Source organism: Rhinoderma darwinii, chromosome 11 (genome assembly GCF_050947455.1).
Source record: "Rhinoderma darwinii isolate aRhiDar2 chromosome 11, aRhiDar2.hap1, whole genome shotgun sequence".
NCBI classification, from domain to species: Eukaryota; Metazoa; Chordata; class Amphibia; order Anura; family Rhinodermatidae; genus Rhinoderma; species Rhinoderma darwinii.
Window position 1 is genome coordinate 30593159 of NC_134697.1, and position 16710 is coordinate 30609868.

General features: G+C 44.2%; 1 protein-coding gene across 4 annotated transcripts in view; it reads left to right on the forward strand.

Moving 5' to 3' along the window:
* Positions 1-12278: 12278 nt before the first annotated feature.
* BTAF1 (B-TFIID TATA-box binding protein associated factor 1) overlaps positions 12279-16710 on the forward strand; it is a 58020-nt gene continuing 53588 nt past the window's right edge. For all 4 annotated transcript variants that reach the window (XM_075843242.1, XM_075843245.1, XM_075843244.1 and 1 more), the window contains exon 1: positions 12279-12673. In XM_075843242.1, the coding sequence (XP_075699357.1) occupies positions 12660-12673 (14 nt within the window). In that variant the 5' untranslated portion in view covers positions 12279-12659. The remainder of the gene's footprint in view (positions 12674-16710) is intronic.

Below are 16710 nucleotides of genomic sequence, written 5' to 3' on the forward strand. Positions count from 1 at the left end.
CAGGAGTTTCCCCAGGGCCATTCCCCAGGCGACGTATCCCATTGTATGCCATATGTTTTGGCTGAATTCAATAAAATCCAAAGTATTAAACGGTTACTGACTGCTTCATGGTTTCGTTCACTATAATTTGACGTCAGTAACAAAATCAGTTACTGCGTATAGTGTACAAACGTGAGCGCCACACTTTCCGTTGCCCACTGTACTGTAATCTGTTAGGTCCTGTCTTAGGCCTTATTCAGAAGAGCGTGTCTGTTTTGCGTCCACAAAAAACGGACCATATTTTATGCATTTCAGTTCCGTGTGGAATCAGTTTGTCACGCCCGTGTTTCTCCTATGCAAGCATTTCCTGTTTTTTTTCTTTTCTTCAGCATTTCTTTAGCAACTGATGCGTGAAACACATGTCGGGTGCTGTCCGTGTTTTCACGCACCTATAGACTTCAATGGGCAACGTGGTCCGCAAAAATGGATCAAAATAGGACAAGCAGTGAGATTCACACAACGGACACGCGCTGCGCGAAAAAATAGACCCATTGATTTGCATGGGTCAGTGTGCTGTCAGTTATTTTAACGGAGAGCACACGGATGTAAAATATCCTCATCTGAATAAGGCCGGGTTCCCACGTAGCGTAAATGCAACAGAATTCTGGGCGGAAATTCCGCAGCATTTACAGTAGCAGCAAAGTGGATGAGAAAAAACGCAGCATAAATGTTAATAAATTGACCTGCGGTGCGAAATTTAATAGCATGTCAATTTATGCTTTAGATGTTTTTGTTGATTTCCTGTTTGCGGGTTCTCCCCATTGAATTCAATGGGGATGCAAAACTTGCAGCAGAAAGCCAAGTTTTGCGGCGTAATTGCAGCGTGGCCTGCAACGTCATTGTAGGAGGCTGGACTACGCGCAGAGGGGAGGGAGGGGTAAGTATCAACGTGTTTTTTGTTGTTTTTTTTAAGCGCTACTTACGCAGCGGAAATTCTGTCCGAAAAACCGCACCACAATGTGGTGCGGTTTTTCGGATGGAAGTTGCTGTGGGATCTAGGTCAGATACGCTATGCAGTTTTTACAGAGCGTATCCGACCCGTGGGAACCCGGCCTAAGGGCAGATACAGACGGACGTTGCGTTTTTGCTCGCGCAAACAACGCTGCGTTTTGCGTGCGCAAAAACCATTTGACAGCTGCGTGTGTCATCCGTGTCTGATGCGCGGCTGCGTGATTTTCGCGCAGCCGCCATCATAGAGATGAGGCTAGTCGACGGCCGTCACTGTCCAAGGTGCTGAAAGAGCTAACTCTTTCAGCACCCTCGACAGTGAATGCCGAACACATCCTATCGAAAAACCTGTTGAAAAAAAAGAAAAAGTTCGTACTTACCGAGAACTTCCCGGCCGTTGCCTTGGTGACGCGTCCTTGGTGACGCGCCTCTCGAAATCGGGCCCCACCTCCCTGGATGACGCGCCAGTCCATGTGACCGCTGCAGCCTGTGCTTGGCCTGTGATTGGCTGGAGCTGTCACTTGGACTGAATTGTCATCCCGGGAGGTCAGACTGGAGGAAGAAGCCGGGAGTTAGCGGTAAGTCAGAACTTCGTTTTTTTTCTACAGGTTCATGTATATTGGGATCGGAAGTCACTGTCCATGGTGCTGAAACAGTTTAACTCTTTCAGCACCATGGACAGTGACTATCTCCTGACGTCGCGTACCGATAATTTTTTTGCCGGGTTCGGCCAAAACGAGTTCGGCCGAACCCGGTGAAGTTCGGTTCGCTTGTCCGGCTTCGCTCATCGCAAAGACACTCCGTTTGGATGGTCGGAAACAGAAAAGCACGTGGTGCTTTTCTGTTTACATTCATCCTTTTGACAGCTGGTGCGCTGTTTCAGTCGGTTCGCACGGAAGTGCTTCCGTGCAACCTGCGTGGTTTTCACGCACCCATTGACTTCAATGGGTGCGTGATGCGCGAAATACGCAGAGTTATTGAACCTGTCGCGCTTTTTGCGCAGCAGACAAACGCTGCGCAAAAAGCACGGACTGTCTGTACTGCCCCATAGACTTGTATTGGTCCATGCGTGCCGCGTGAAAACCACGCGGCCCGCACGGACCGAATACACGCTCGTGTGAATCCCCCCTAAGAGAGGATCTAATATGCTGCTCGTCACTCTTAACACTGAAGCGATCAAAGAATTGCAGGGTCACTTTCCATAGTGGTACTACAACAAAAAAAGTCAAAGGAGTAAGTTATTAAGAATGGCGTTTCATGCGCCAGTGTTAGGATTTTATTTTTTCTGACTAAGTAAAAAAAAAATTAAACCTTTTTCCCCTTACACAATGTTTTACTGTTGAAAAAAAATTACATAATTAATTTTGTTGCGTCCGTGACGGCACCCTGTACTATAAGATGAATACTTTATTCCACACGATAAATAAAAAAAAAGCAATGCCAGAAAACTGTTTTCTGTTCATCTCTCCTCACCTAAACAGAAATAAAAGTAATCAAAAACTTGTATGTACTCCAAGATAGTAGCAATGGAAAAAACAAGCCCTCATAAAGCTACGTAGACGGAAAAAAATGTATGGATCTTGGAATGCGGTGACACAAAAACAAATTATTTGGCATAACATACACATTCTCGTGAATCCACATTCTCCACTATGAATCTGGTGAAGAACAGATACAGTGCTCGGATCACAGATGAGCATTTGCACCACCTTTGTACCTAATTTCAAAGAGCTGGTGAAAAAGAAATGATGGAAGTTTTTCCAATAACAAACAAAAATAATAAATCTGGATAAAAATAATTCTGCAACGTTTGTGAAACGTTAACAAGACGACATCTTTCGTTTTCAGCTCTGACCTTCACCTGACCCAGGTTAGAGGACCTTTACTAAAAGTAGTTGAGTGCCCCTGCAATCTGCATAGAGATGGACCCGAGTGCCCATTTATAGAATTGCCTGATTTTATACATTGATTCTGTGTGTCAGAGACACACAGGACCCACTGACCTGACAGATACAGGTTTCAGAGCTAGATACAGCTGCTCTGCATACAGGATACAAAGCAGCTGTATCTGAAAAAGTAAAAATAATTTTTAATAAAAAGTAATTAGAAAGTTGCACCAAACACACTGATACACTGTTTATTAGAAAGAAAAAAAAACAACACAACGTTTTCAAAGGTGTACATATCCTTTAAATAACAGCGACTGTGACATATTGTGTTTTGCCCTTGCATTTGGGCCTGTCATCCTCTCTACAAGTACATTTTATCGATATTATTTTTTCCATGACTATCCAACAATCATACTATCTGTTAATCCAGCACCCAACAGGTCCAATAAATAGGAATTTTACTGTAAACCTATTCATTTTATTCAACTTCATATTTACGAGTCTGGTGGTAAGAATAAAAAATAGGCAGAAAGTTGGAGGTCAAATAGTATAGTCAACGCAGAGAATGATTTACTCAGTCGAGCAAGTCACGTTTGTTGTGCAGTCCCCTCCAGGCCTGTTAGCATTTGCCTAATGATTCTCAGCGTGATGCCTAATAAATGAATCTGACTGCTCTTACCATAATATTGTGCGTACTCTTTGGGTATGTTCACACGGCAGCGTCCGTAACGGCTGAAATTACGGTGCTGTTTTCAGGAGAAAACAACACCGTAATTTCAGCCGTAATGGCATGTTGAGGCACTATTTTGCTGCGTCCATTACGGACGTAAATGGAGCTGTTTGTCCATGGAGTCAATGGAAAACGGCTCCATTTACGTCTGAAGAAGTGACAGGCACTTCCTTTGACGCGGGCGTCTGCACAGAACATCGTAAGACCCATTCAAATGAATGGGCAGATGTTTGCCGACGCTTTGGAGCCGCTATTTCGGACGTAATTCGTGGCAAAAACGCCCGAATTACGTCCGTAAATAGTGTGTGTGAACATACCCTTTCAGTTTGCATTGCTTCTATGAAAGATTTTCATGACTCCAAACTCTCATAGCAGCCAATGACTTTCCACCTTTTATATTTTTGAGGCCCTTTGCAAAATAAAACCAGCAACCTGATTGGTTGCCATGGGCCACCACGCGACTTTTCCTTTGCACCAGTTTTGATCTTTGCACTTGAGCCACACTCATCCTCCAAGTTCCTCTTAGGCCTCCTTCAGACAGAATTTTTATGGCAATTTATTATTAAAATGAAATATGCATTTTTTTCTGGCATTTTTCATTAACATGCTTTCTTTATGGCGTAAAGTCCTTTAGAGAAGCCTATAGGAGAAAAACGCTTGAGAAACCCCATACACAGAGCATGCTGCGTTTGGGAAAAAAATGGCACTGACAACAAAATTGCACCAAAAACGCCACAAACAAAAACGCAGTTGTGTGTAGTGCACTTATAATTTTACTATAGACCTTAAAGAGGCTCTGTCACCACATTATAAGTGGCCTATATTGTACATGATGTGATCGGCGCTGTAACGTAGATTGCAGCAGTGGTTTTTATTTAGAAAAACGATAATTTTTGACAGAGTTATGACCTATATTAGCTTTATGCTAGTGAGTTTCTCAATGGACAACTGGGTGTGTTTTACTATATAACCAAGTGGGCATTGTGGAGAGAAGTGTATGACGCTGACCAATCAGTGACCAATCAGCGTCAAACACTTCTGTCCATTCATTTACACTGCAGATAGCGATATAGCTATATCGTTATGTGCAGCCACATAAACACACTATAAAGCTACTCATGTGTCATGACAATGAATATACATTACCTCCAGCCAGGACGTGATGTGTATTCAGAATCCTGACCACATCTGTAGCGTCTCTGTGATTTACTTTATAGCAGGCATAGTCTCGCAAGATTACGCTGTAAGCTGTCATTCACAGCGAGATCTCACATCATGTACAATATAGCCCACTTATAATGGGGTGACAAAGCCTCTTTAAAGAGGCTCTGTCACCAGATTTTGCAACCCCTATCTGCTATTGCAGCAGATCGGCGCTGCAATGTAGATTACAGTAACGTTTTTATTTTTAAAAAACGAGCATTTTTGGCCAAGTTGTGACCATTTTCGTATTTATGCAAATGAGGCTTGCAAAAGTACAACTGGGCGTGTTGAAAAGTAAAAGTACAACTGGGCGTGTATTATGTGCGTACATCGGGGCGTGTTTACTACTTTTACTAGCTGGGCATTCTGATGAGAAGTATCATCCACTTCTCTTCAGAACGCCCAGCTTCTGACAGTGCAGATCTGTGACGTCACTCACAGGTCCTGCATCGTGTCGGCACCAGAGGCTACAGTTGATTCTGCAGCAGCATCAGCATTTGCAGGTAAGTAGCTACATCGACTTACCTGCAAACGCCGATGCTGCTGCAGAATCATCTGTAGCCTCTGGTGCCGACACGATGCAGGACCTGTGAGTGACGTCACAGATCTGCACTGCCAGAAGCTGGGCGTTGTGAAGAGAAGTGGATGATACTTCTCTTCAGAACGCCCAGCTATTAAAAGTAGTGAACACGCCCCGATGTACACACATAATACACGCCCAGTTGTACTTTTACTTTTCAACACGCCCAGTTGTACTTTTGCAAGCCTCATTTGCATAAATACGAAAATGGTCATAACTTGGCCAAAAATGCTCGTTTTTTAAAAATAAAAACGTTACTGTAATCTACATTGCAGCGCCGATCTGCTGCAATAGCAGATAGGGGTTGCAAAATCTGGTGACAGAGCCTCTTTAACCACTGGGATACCACGCAGGACAATCTGCATACCAGAATTATCTCCAGAATTGGCACCTATTCAGTTAAGGGGAGCACGTGGAATTGGCAAAAGCTGATTTTTTTAGCCAAACAATCCTAAATCACACTCCAAGGGGGGTCTAAGAAGTAAACATCTGAAGGGTCCTTGGAGTGACTGGTTTATCCGTCCGTTTCTACCTGTGATGCAGTTTTAAGTTAAAGGTGTGTTTTAAGGTGCTACTTAAATTCTACTGATTGATATTAGAAATATGCATAACATAGGCTAACCCATAATAGACACATCATTATTTTGTAATAACTTTAGGGCTCATGTTTATGGGCAGTTTTGTCTCCGGTAAAACCACCGACACCCCGAAGGAAAGCCGACGGAAACCATTAAAGTCAATGGGTTCCATCGGCCGCTCGTGATGTCCATCATGCAACAGAGCCATTGCTTCTGTTATTCTCTTGTTCTGCTCCTTTGACAAATCAGAACAATGGAATGTCTCAATACAGGTGTGAACAGAACATTAAAGGGAACCTGTCACCAGCATTTCACCTATTGAACTCTTCTCACCCCTCGCTGGCCGCAGCTGTGAAAATTTCATTGCTGTTATCCACTTTCCTAAACTCCTACTCCGTCCCTAAATAATGGTCTGCAAACATTTTGCGCCATTTATGGTAATAATCCGGCATTCTCAGTCGTTCCTCTTCTTATGCCCGCCCACCACCGAAAAACTGGCCCGTCCTGATGCTGAAATCTCGTCTGAGATAGCGCGCATGTGCCCATCATGTATGATCCGATACCGTTCCCTGCTTCATCTGGGCCTCAAATCTAGTTTCTGCGCATGCGCCGCTATGGTGTCCCGTTGTGCGCACGCACTAGAACAGGACATTGATGCGCAAGCGCAGGATTTCGTGTGTGCTGGGAGGGAGGCGGGGTTAACTCGGAAAGGCTTGAGGAATGAAGATATGACTCTTTTCTGCTCATTAGCATACGATGCGGGAACACTAAAAAAACGTAATACTAAAGCTACAGAAGCTACTTAGAAGATAATTATAGGTTACATAACAATGACTTTTCACCCACTCCCACCAGGTATTGCTGGTTTAACAGGTGAAATGCTGGTGACAGGTTCCCTTTAAAGGGTTATTGTGCTTTAGCTTTACACAGCTGAAGGTAAACTGATCTGCAAGGTAAAACACTTCTGCATGTTATATTCCCTATATAGGTATCTGTATAGTATAGCACGCATTCTAGGATGACCAGATTGTTTTCTTTTGCCTTTGTGGAAAGATGTAGGCTATTAACTGCTACACATAAAATACAATGCAGTAAGGCCTTATTTACACAAACGTGTTTCACGTCCGTGATACGCGCGTGATTTTCAAGGACCTATATAAGTCATAGGTCAGACATTCAGAGTTTTTCACGCAGCGTGTGTCCGCTGTGTGAAACTCACGACATGTCCTATACTTGAGTGATTTTTGCATTGTAGTCAATGGGTGCGTCAAAATCACGCACAGCACATGGACGCACTTCCGCAACAGCAGATCAAGAAATGAAGGGAAAAATAAAACCACCTCCTTCATTTATTTTTCTAAACCTCAAAACCGCGTGTCATAAGGATGGCATATGCGTGAAAATCACGCAGCCACGCACCATACACTGATGACACGCGAAACTGCAACACGCAAAAAATGCTGAGTTTTTTGCGCGTGCAAAACGCACACGTTCATGTGAATTTCGCCTAAAGTACTACAATGTAGGAAAAATAAGTAAGCAGTCCCTTCCATGTCTGTATTCTTACACATTACTAATCTAATTACACATGATAGATTTTACTATGTCAATTTAATTGTACCCTTTAGGGTATGTTCACACGAGGGCGTCCGTAACGGATGGAATTACGGGGATGTTTCAGCCTGAAAACATCCCCGTAATTTCAGCCGTAACGGCATGTGCAGGCGCTTGAACGCCGCGTCCATTACGGACGTAATTGGCGCTGCTATTCATTGGAGTCAATGAATAACGGCTCCAATTACGGCCAAAGAAGTGACAGGTCACTTCTTTGACGCGGGCGTCTATTTACGCGCCGTCATTACGCCTCGTGTGAACAGACAAACGTCTGCCCATTGCTTTCAATGGGCAAATGTTTGTCAACGCTATTGAGGCACTATTTTCGGACGTAATTCGGGGCAAAAACGCCCGAATTACGTCCGTAATTAGTGCGTGTGAACATACCCTTAGTGATCCCACATGTAGCGGCTTTGTTGCGGTTTTGCCACAATTTCCTAGAAATCGAGTTAAACTGCATTAACGAAACCAGGACATGTCGCCTCGTCCTTAGGTATAATTTACACTACATATGTATATATTTTTAGTAGTTGGGCTTTCTTATAAGATAAATTGTTACTGTTACATTTCTCAACAGTGAAGTGGCTCTTTTGTGCCTCCATGGTTTGGTGCAGGCTAATATGGGGTAGAGTGTCTAGGGAGGTATGGACTTCCCGGGTCTCGGTCCCCAGGGTAGTCTCCAATAGGCGTCAGGTGCTCTGAGAGAAGCAAAAGCTAGTCAGGGACGGAGCCTAGGGTCGTCACCAGGATAGCAGTCAGGATGCGACAAGCCCGTGAACGGGACAGGAACGTAGTCAGAAGACAGGCCAGGGGTCAAAATCAAGAGTAGAACAACAGGTACCAGGTGACAAATCCAAGATCAAGATCAGGGTTAATACACTAAAACAAAAGGATGGAATGTGTGGATCAGTGTATGACTCAGTGTGACATATAGCAGTGTATGTACACAAGATGGCATGGTCTGTGCATGGAGCTGTGTACTGTAACTTATCAAAACAGTAGAGTATAAAGCGTTCACACGATTTACATCCCCTTCCATATAATGTGTACAGTATAGTGCTCACATAATGCAATCATACAGTGTACCAATAACATTGCTGTAAAAATGACTAAAAATACTGCCAGACTGTTGCCTAAATTAAACCCAACTGTGCAGTCAATAAACTAGATGTATCCATGTTTCTAAGCCGATCCCCCCTATTAATTACATCAAAGTACCCCCAGACCAGGATCAAACACTGTTTCGCAAGCACAACATAAGAAGTATGTAACTGATCAACTAGAAAATAATGTGGAATCAGGGATTCGAACTCCAAGTGCCCAGGTCATCAGGACCAGTGGCGCCCCCTTCAGTTATGAAAGGAAATACACGCTGTGTGACCGTACAGGTTGCAAGTCTCTAAGACTGGAATACCTCTGAATAAAAAAAAGTATGAAAGTCTGGATAAGGATAATGACAGGAAACTTTTTATTAAGAAATGCGTTTGGAGTCAGCTTCACCCCCTACTTCAGGAATTAACTTCTGATACATGAAGAAAGGGTCAGGTCAACCCCCAAAACATGTTATATGGTGTTTTCCTAATAAAAACAAACCTGTCATTCTCCTGTACAAACATCCTCCAAATTTATATTCTGACATGAAGTAATAAATGTAAAACGAAAAAAAAAAATAGCAAAAGATGTAATATCCCTGTAGGGTGCAAAGTAATGTACAATGTAACGAGGATTTCCACCCAAAACTTCAAAACATCGATATGTTAGGAAACTAGAAGTTAGAACAGTAGCCAAAGTTTGGTAATTAAGTTTTTTTATTTTTCCTAACAGAACTATTGACATTTGTCTGTTTTAATGAGATGCCCTTTTTAGAAAAGTGACAACAGGATGTGCAGCCATACTGGTTGTCACTTTTGATTTAGCTTCTTGTAACTGCAGGGGAACTGTAATTTTGGCGTCATGTAAAGCTACATTTCCCTGGTGTAGGCGCTGCAGGGGAAATTCGTGGCTGGCTGCAACTTCTACCTGCCACATCAGAAGCCAGGGCCGCAGCTATGTGCTAATTGGCGAGCCAGTTTCCTATTAAAAAAGGACTGTCGTTTTTAGACGAGGTCCTTAAATGGTCATACATTTTTTAATGAACTTTGAATAAATCAATACAAGTGAATTTAAGAAACTTTGTAATATATCTTATTCGAAAAAAATGCTGTCTCTCCCCTAACCAAGACGGTCAGCTTCTGTTGGCCTAGACGGTCTCATAAGCCTTTTCCCTCACACTTGGAGTTTGAAGACATAGTCTCCAAAGAATGGAAACATTTAAACAAGAAGTTTACCCAGACTTCACGCTTGGGCCTTATGTAACCTTTCCAGATGATATCTACTCCAAATGGGCTAAATCGCCAGCATTGGACCCTCCTGTCTCTCGCCTAGCCAAGACTACTACCATTTCAATGGCAGACACCGCCTAGTTCTGTGATCCCTTGAGCCGCCGCACAGAGTCCTTCTTTAGGTCCACCGTGAAGCTTCTGGCTGGGCCTTGAGACCTCTTTTAGCTTCTGAATGGGTTAGCAGAGCCTCCACTGAATGGGTTCGCCAACTGTGTCACACTATTCTGTCTGGAGCACCTACTGAAGAATTAGTAGACCTCTCTCATCAGCTGCCCTGTGCCACCAAGTATCTCTGCGAAGCCTTCCGAAATGCAGGTTGCCATGTGGCCCGCGCCACAGCTTCCACTGTTTCCTTGCTCAGGACTGCCTGGCTTGAATGCTGGTACACCGACACTGTTTAAAAACGGTCCCTGACATCTCTTCGGAAGCCACAAGGGGGAAAGAGCACTCACCTGCCTTAAACTAAGGTTCGTCGTGCTACTACCTCTAGGAAAGCGGGACGTCGTTTTCATCCCTTTCACAGATTTCTTGCCCTTTAACGAGCATCCGAGCAACTTTCCCAGCAGAACTACAAGAACAAACCCTCATTCAAGCCCTGTGCCTCTTGGCACCCCCGTCCTCAGGCCGCTAAACCCGGAGTGGGTAAGACCAATTCAGACTCGAGTCTTGGGTGGGGGGCAGGCTTGGACTTTTCAAGGATGTCTGGCTCTCCCACATCTTAGACGCCTGGGTGCGGGAAGTCATCTCCTCAGGATACAAGATCGAGTTTGTAAGTCAACGTTACTGCTGTTTGATGTCCTCCATGTTGCTGCTACTTCTATGTGTGTGCTACAAAGAGATTGGAGAGCAGGATGTGAGCTTTTTGTGTGTGCTAAGTATAGGAGACATGATAGCAGCTAGGCTCCATCCACTAGCTCAGAGAAAACTGAGAATAAGAGACAGAGCCTGCAGAGGGGAAAACTGCTAAATAATGCCACATACAAGTCATATAATGGCCATAAATAGTGTTATTCCTCATGTACACACATATAACAGCTTATTCTAAAAAAGTCACCTGAAAGGTTTGGTACGCTTTAACGGCCCTATACAAGGGAATTTGTCATGGAAATTTCCCATCAGAACGACCTCTGGGGAGGAATTTCCTCTCCCCAGCGGACAGTGTCATCTTTGCTACGTGCGTCGGGCGCCTAAAATTATGTTTTTTATGTAGGTACAATCGATTTAGATCAACAATAAATGCTACACATTATTCTTGAAGATCTTCTCTAAAAGCCCATATACACTGGGAAATTCTCGCTATGATTAGTTGGAAACGAGCAAATAGTAATGATACTTTCTCAATGTAAACAGGATTATAGAAAAAATCCACAGGAATAACAATGCAGGAGATTTATCAAAACTGGTGCACAGCAAAAGTGGAGTTGTTGCTATAGGAACCAATTAGCTTCCAGTTCTCATTTTCCAGAGGCCATTTGTAAAATACATTTTGAAACCTGATTCGTTGCTGTGTGCCAACTACTTCACTTTCCGTTCTCAAAAATCTACAACTTGTTCCGCATAAAACAGTCGATTGCGCTATTGATTCCCTCAAAAAAACTAAACCCTTTCACAACGGTGACAAACAGAAACCATTAGCAAAGTGTCTGTCACCATACAAGCTATGGTTTGCGTTTGCATTTCCGTTGAGGAGTTCCCCCGAAGGCAAGCTCCGACGGAACCCCTCAACGGAAAGACAACGCTGATATGAACAGGCCCTTAGTAGAATATTTTAAGTATATTTTTATGTACAGGTGCAAGACTCCAGTGACTAAAAGAAACAGTTGTTATTATAGTATTGTATAAGAAAATCGTTAAGTGTGAAATTCATTTATATATTCTTTATTCATTTATATATTCTTTAAAATGACTCTAAAATGCTGGAAGTCATCTATCGCCGTATTAGCCTAATCTAGAAGATTCTGATGGTAAAAGGGCATGACATTAGGTAACTAAATCCAGTACATCGTAGCACAAAATAATAATGAATATTTTATTGAACTTTTCCTCCTGGGATTCTTTACACATTGTTCTTTTCATCTTTTAATCATGTCATTTCCCCTCATGCCCTACTACATGTCATCACTTCTCTGCCTGCCTCCCTCTCCTTCCTCTGTCCTCTCCCTCCACCCCTACTGGTCACACCCCGCCTGACCCCGCCCGACCCCGCCCCTCTCACGCCGCCAGCCTAATCGTGGAATCCCTGTCAATCCACGCCGAGAGCCTCCATGTAACGACGTCTCCTATTGGTCGCCTCCTGGCCTTGTAACCAATCAGACCGCGGCTACCATGGTGGAAGGAATAAATACAAGATGGCTTCTCATATAAAGCCAGGCATCTGGCTTCTCTTCTGCCACGATAAAATAACGTCTTTAATTCGGTTTAACCGGCAAAGCCGCTTCCGCTGTGGCCCCGAGGAGTGATTAGCTCCCTAGTGTCGAGGGTTACGAACATTAAAGACGGCTGGGTGTGGCCGTTGAAGAGGTGGGCGGCCATGCACTAGACGCATCCGCTATCCCGGAGGCTGAGGCGAGGCTAAGCCTATAATTTAGGCCCCGGCTGTAAATCCCGGCCCTCTGCTCCTTCCCAGGACGAGCTCGCTCATCTGGCAGTGCTGTGGGGCGTGTGTGTCTGTGTGGGGAAGCGTCTCTCCAGTTCATCATGGCCGTGTCCAGGTTCGTATTACCCGGCCCGGGAGGGGGGCAGGCCACGCTGGTATCCACACAATGCCTGCGCCCCCATAAACTGCAGCCCAACGTGTTATACTGCCCTACACCCGTCACACTGCCCTACACCCGTCACACCCGCTGTCCTGACACTAGTATAAGGGGGTCACCACTGACAGGAGACCACCACCCTATAATCTCATCGCTGACAGCATGTTCAAAGGCAAATTCTCTCTAAAGTAAAAATAAATCTCAGTACTTGAGTTTTCCTTTGTCAGGTTTTTATAAAAAAAATATATATAATTTTTTTAAAATGTATCATTTTTCTATTCCTGGGAAAGCTGGGTGATCATCGTTACCTCCGTCCTGGGGGTTGTCACTCAGCTTTCTTCTAGTCCTAAAATGTAAGTCCTTAAAACACCAAGATGCAGTTTTATTTCATCTCTACCATTCAGCAGGTTTGACTTTCCGGTGTCTGGGAAAGCTGGGTGACTGCCTCTGTGTGGCCTGGAACAGCAGTCATATGCATTAGTTGTTTTTTTACCCAGCTTTCCCAGACGTTGATACGGGTTGTGATTTCTAAGAAGTTTACATATAAGGACAAGTCAAGGACTTTTACTGGAGGTTTTGTTTGGGAATGCTCTAGATGAATGAAGAACTTCAGTATGAGACTGTGTAAAGCGGGACATAGTCATAACATAGCTACCGCCTGAACAGTCATACCAGCCCCCCAATAATGAGTCCATTCTGCTCTGTCAAATGGGAGTGCTATTTCTCAGGAGGAAGGATAAGCGGCGGCAGGACACCTCTGCACTGCTAATCTCCGGAAAATAAACCCAGGCTGTCGGTGGATCTCCTCAAAATTGCTCATGTCTATGACCCGCTTATTGGTACTCTGTCTGGTCAGGTGTAACCTACAGTTGATCCTGTTAGTCGTTGTTGCCTTCCCCTGTAAGATCTTTTAGCTGTTGTGTATGAGATGGAAGGAGGACTGTCATTTCTTGACGCTTTCGTTATGAACAGAAGCCACAACGCTGTGCAGGATCCGTTGTATGATGAATACCATCTGCGCCTGTCAGACCTCATTGATTTTGTGATACAGATGTAAACAGCTTAAAGGGGTTCTCCGCTGCTTTTATATTGATGGCTTATCCTTAGGAAAGGTAAACATAAGATCAGCGGGGCGTACTCCTGGGACCACCGCTGATCAGCTGACTGCTGAAGGGGCTGTGGCTACAATGCTGCAGTCTCTATAAGGGGTGACTAAACTTTTGTAAGACCTTTAACATGTCACAGCAACATGTCGAGTTTTGATTAGTGGGGGTGCGAGCACGGAGACCCTACTGAACGCTAGAACGAAGTGGCAGAAGCGCTCGGGTGAGCGTGGTGCCACTTAGTATCCGATTGGCTTTCCTTGGACAGGTGTGCGGACTCATGGACGTTATATTGGGCCTGTACACGGCTCCGAGAAACTATAAGAAACAAAGTGGCACAACGCTCAACTGAGCACGTCTGACGCTTCGTTTAAGCGATCGGTGGGCGTCTCCGTGCTTGGTCCCCCCCCTGCTGATTAAACCTTCTGACGTGTCACTGAGACATAATTTTTTTTTTAAGTTACATTTTAATGTTTACTAGGCACAGGGCCGTACGTATCCTTAGCGGCTGTGCCTAGGATCACCGCTCAGTTACATTCACTTGAATGGGACCAAAACTGCAATACCAGGCACAGCCACTATGGAAGTGTACATTGCTGTGCCTGTAAACTGAAGAGGCCGTAGCCCCATCAATCAGCTAATAGGTTGGACCCCCACCAATCTGATATTGATGACCTATCCTAAAAATAGACCATCAATATAAAGGTCCTGGAGAACCCCCTTTAACAGAGTGGTGGCTTTGCAAGGTGGAATAATCCCTGATGACCAGTGTTAGGGTGGTGTCGCAGGTAGGCTCACCATCCAATATGTTGGCTGTAGTGAGGGCCATACTAAATAGCTAAACGAATCTCAGCCTGCGGCATCTTGTAAGTGTGAAATAAGGAAGGCTATTTGTGTTAACTACAGTGATATCTTACATTTTAGGTTTTGACAAGCTGGGCCGTAAAGGACTTTTTTTTACTGGCCAAAAATAAACTTTGGCACGGAATTGACACTGGACAGCACATAGAAACAGAGAAATTATACCAGAAATGGGTGTGAAAGTGGTGGAGCAGCCCATGACAACCAATCATTGCTTTTAGTCTTCTAACCATTAATGGACTTATGAAGGGCTTTTTTCTTTTTTTTTGGTGTGGTGACTATCAATGGTTGTGGTGCAATTCTTTTTGACCTTGATTATGACTATTGTTTTCTTAGCATAGGTGCCCTGATGTATACATTGTATCGGTTGTATTTGTGCCTCTGTGGATATCTTTAAGAGTGAATTCACACATCGCGTTTAGTTTTTTTTCCTCAGGCCGGATTCACACAAGCGCGTTCGGTCCGTATGTCGGCCGCATTTCCCGGACCGAACTTCAGGGAGCCGGGCTCCTAGCATCATAGTTATCTGACGCTAGGTGTTCCTGCCTCACCGCAAAACTTCTGTCCTGTGCTGGAAATGTGATTATAGTACGGGACAGTTGTCCCGCAGCGAGGCAGTGACTCCTAGCGTCATACATAACTATGATGCTAGGAGCCCGGCTCCCTGCAGTGTGTTCAGTCTGGGAAATGCAGCCAATATACGGACCGTATATCACGGACTGAACACGCTCATGTGAATCCAGCCTCAAACGCTGGGGCCAGAAGTTAGTTTTAAAGTCTGTATGGTGAAATATGAAATCCGACATACACAGCGTTTTGGGGTCTGGTCTTTTCTTTCCATACGTATCCTGCTCTAGGTATGGCGTGTCTTTCTCCATAGGCTTCTTGAAAGGACTTAAAAACGCCAGGAAAAGCACATGTACAAAATGCCATAAACGCACGTTACATTAAAAACGCTGGCATTTTCTGTTTTTTTTTTTTAATCAAAATGCCAGACAAAAACCCTGCATAGGAGGTTTAAAGGGAAAATATAGTGACCTGTCAAAAGACTTTATCCATTCAGGACACTGCACGGATCCCTGATTCTTTTCGGCATAGTCATATCCATTTTTTATTTTTTTGTTTACATTAAAATTTCCCTTTTAAGGATGTTTTGGGTTATTTGTCTTCTGTTATGAGCCTTGCTGTTGGGAGTTGTTGAGTGACTAGAAAGGCTTTGGCCACTTAGTCCTTTTTCTAGTGAAGCTGGGCAGTTAGGAGATGCCAGTCATGCCATGCATCTTATAATAATGGGCTAATCACTGACTGGAGTGAATGCTCTTGCCAAACCGTGTTGCTGCAGTCTGCAGATCTCTGTATAAGACACTTCTATTACTGGCTGACTTTTTTCGCTGCATAATTTATTTGTATGTAGGATATTTTTGCAGCTGCTAGAGCTGGCATTGATTATAATCCTTTGTGAGTAGGGAGTACAATATTATCCACTTAAAGCTTAAAGAGGCTCTGTCACCAGATTTTGCAACCCCTATCTGCTATTTCAGCAGATCGGCGCTGCAATGTAGATTACAGTAACGTTTTTATTTTTTAAAAACGAGCATTTTTGGCCAAGTTATGACCATTTTTGTATTTATGCAAATGAGGCTTGCAAAAGTCCAACTGGGCGTGTTGAAAAGTACAACTGGGCGTGTATTATGTGTGTACATCGGGGCGTGTTTACTTCTTTTACTAGCTGGCCGTTCTGACGAGAAGTATCATCCACTTCTCTTCAGAACGCCCAGCTTCTGGCAGATCACGCTGTGACGTCACTTCCCCAGGTCCTGCATCGTGTCAGACGAGCGAGGACACATCGGCACCAGAGGCTACAGATGATTCTGCAGCAGCATTGCCGTTTGCAGGTAAGTCGATGTAGCTACTTACCTGCAAACGCTGATGCTGCTGCAGAATCAACTGTAGCCTCTGGTGCCGATGTGGCCGACACGATGCAGGACCTGTGAGTGACGTCACAGATCTGCACTGCCAGAAGCTGGGCGT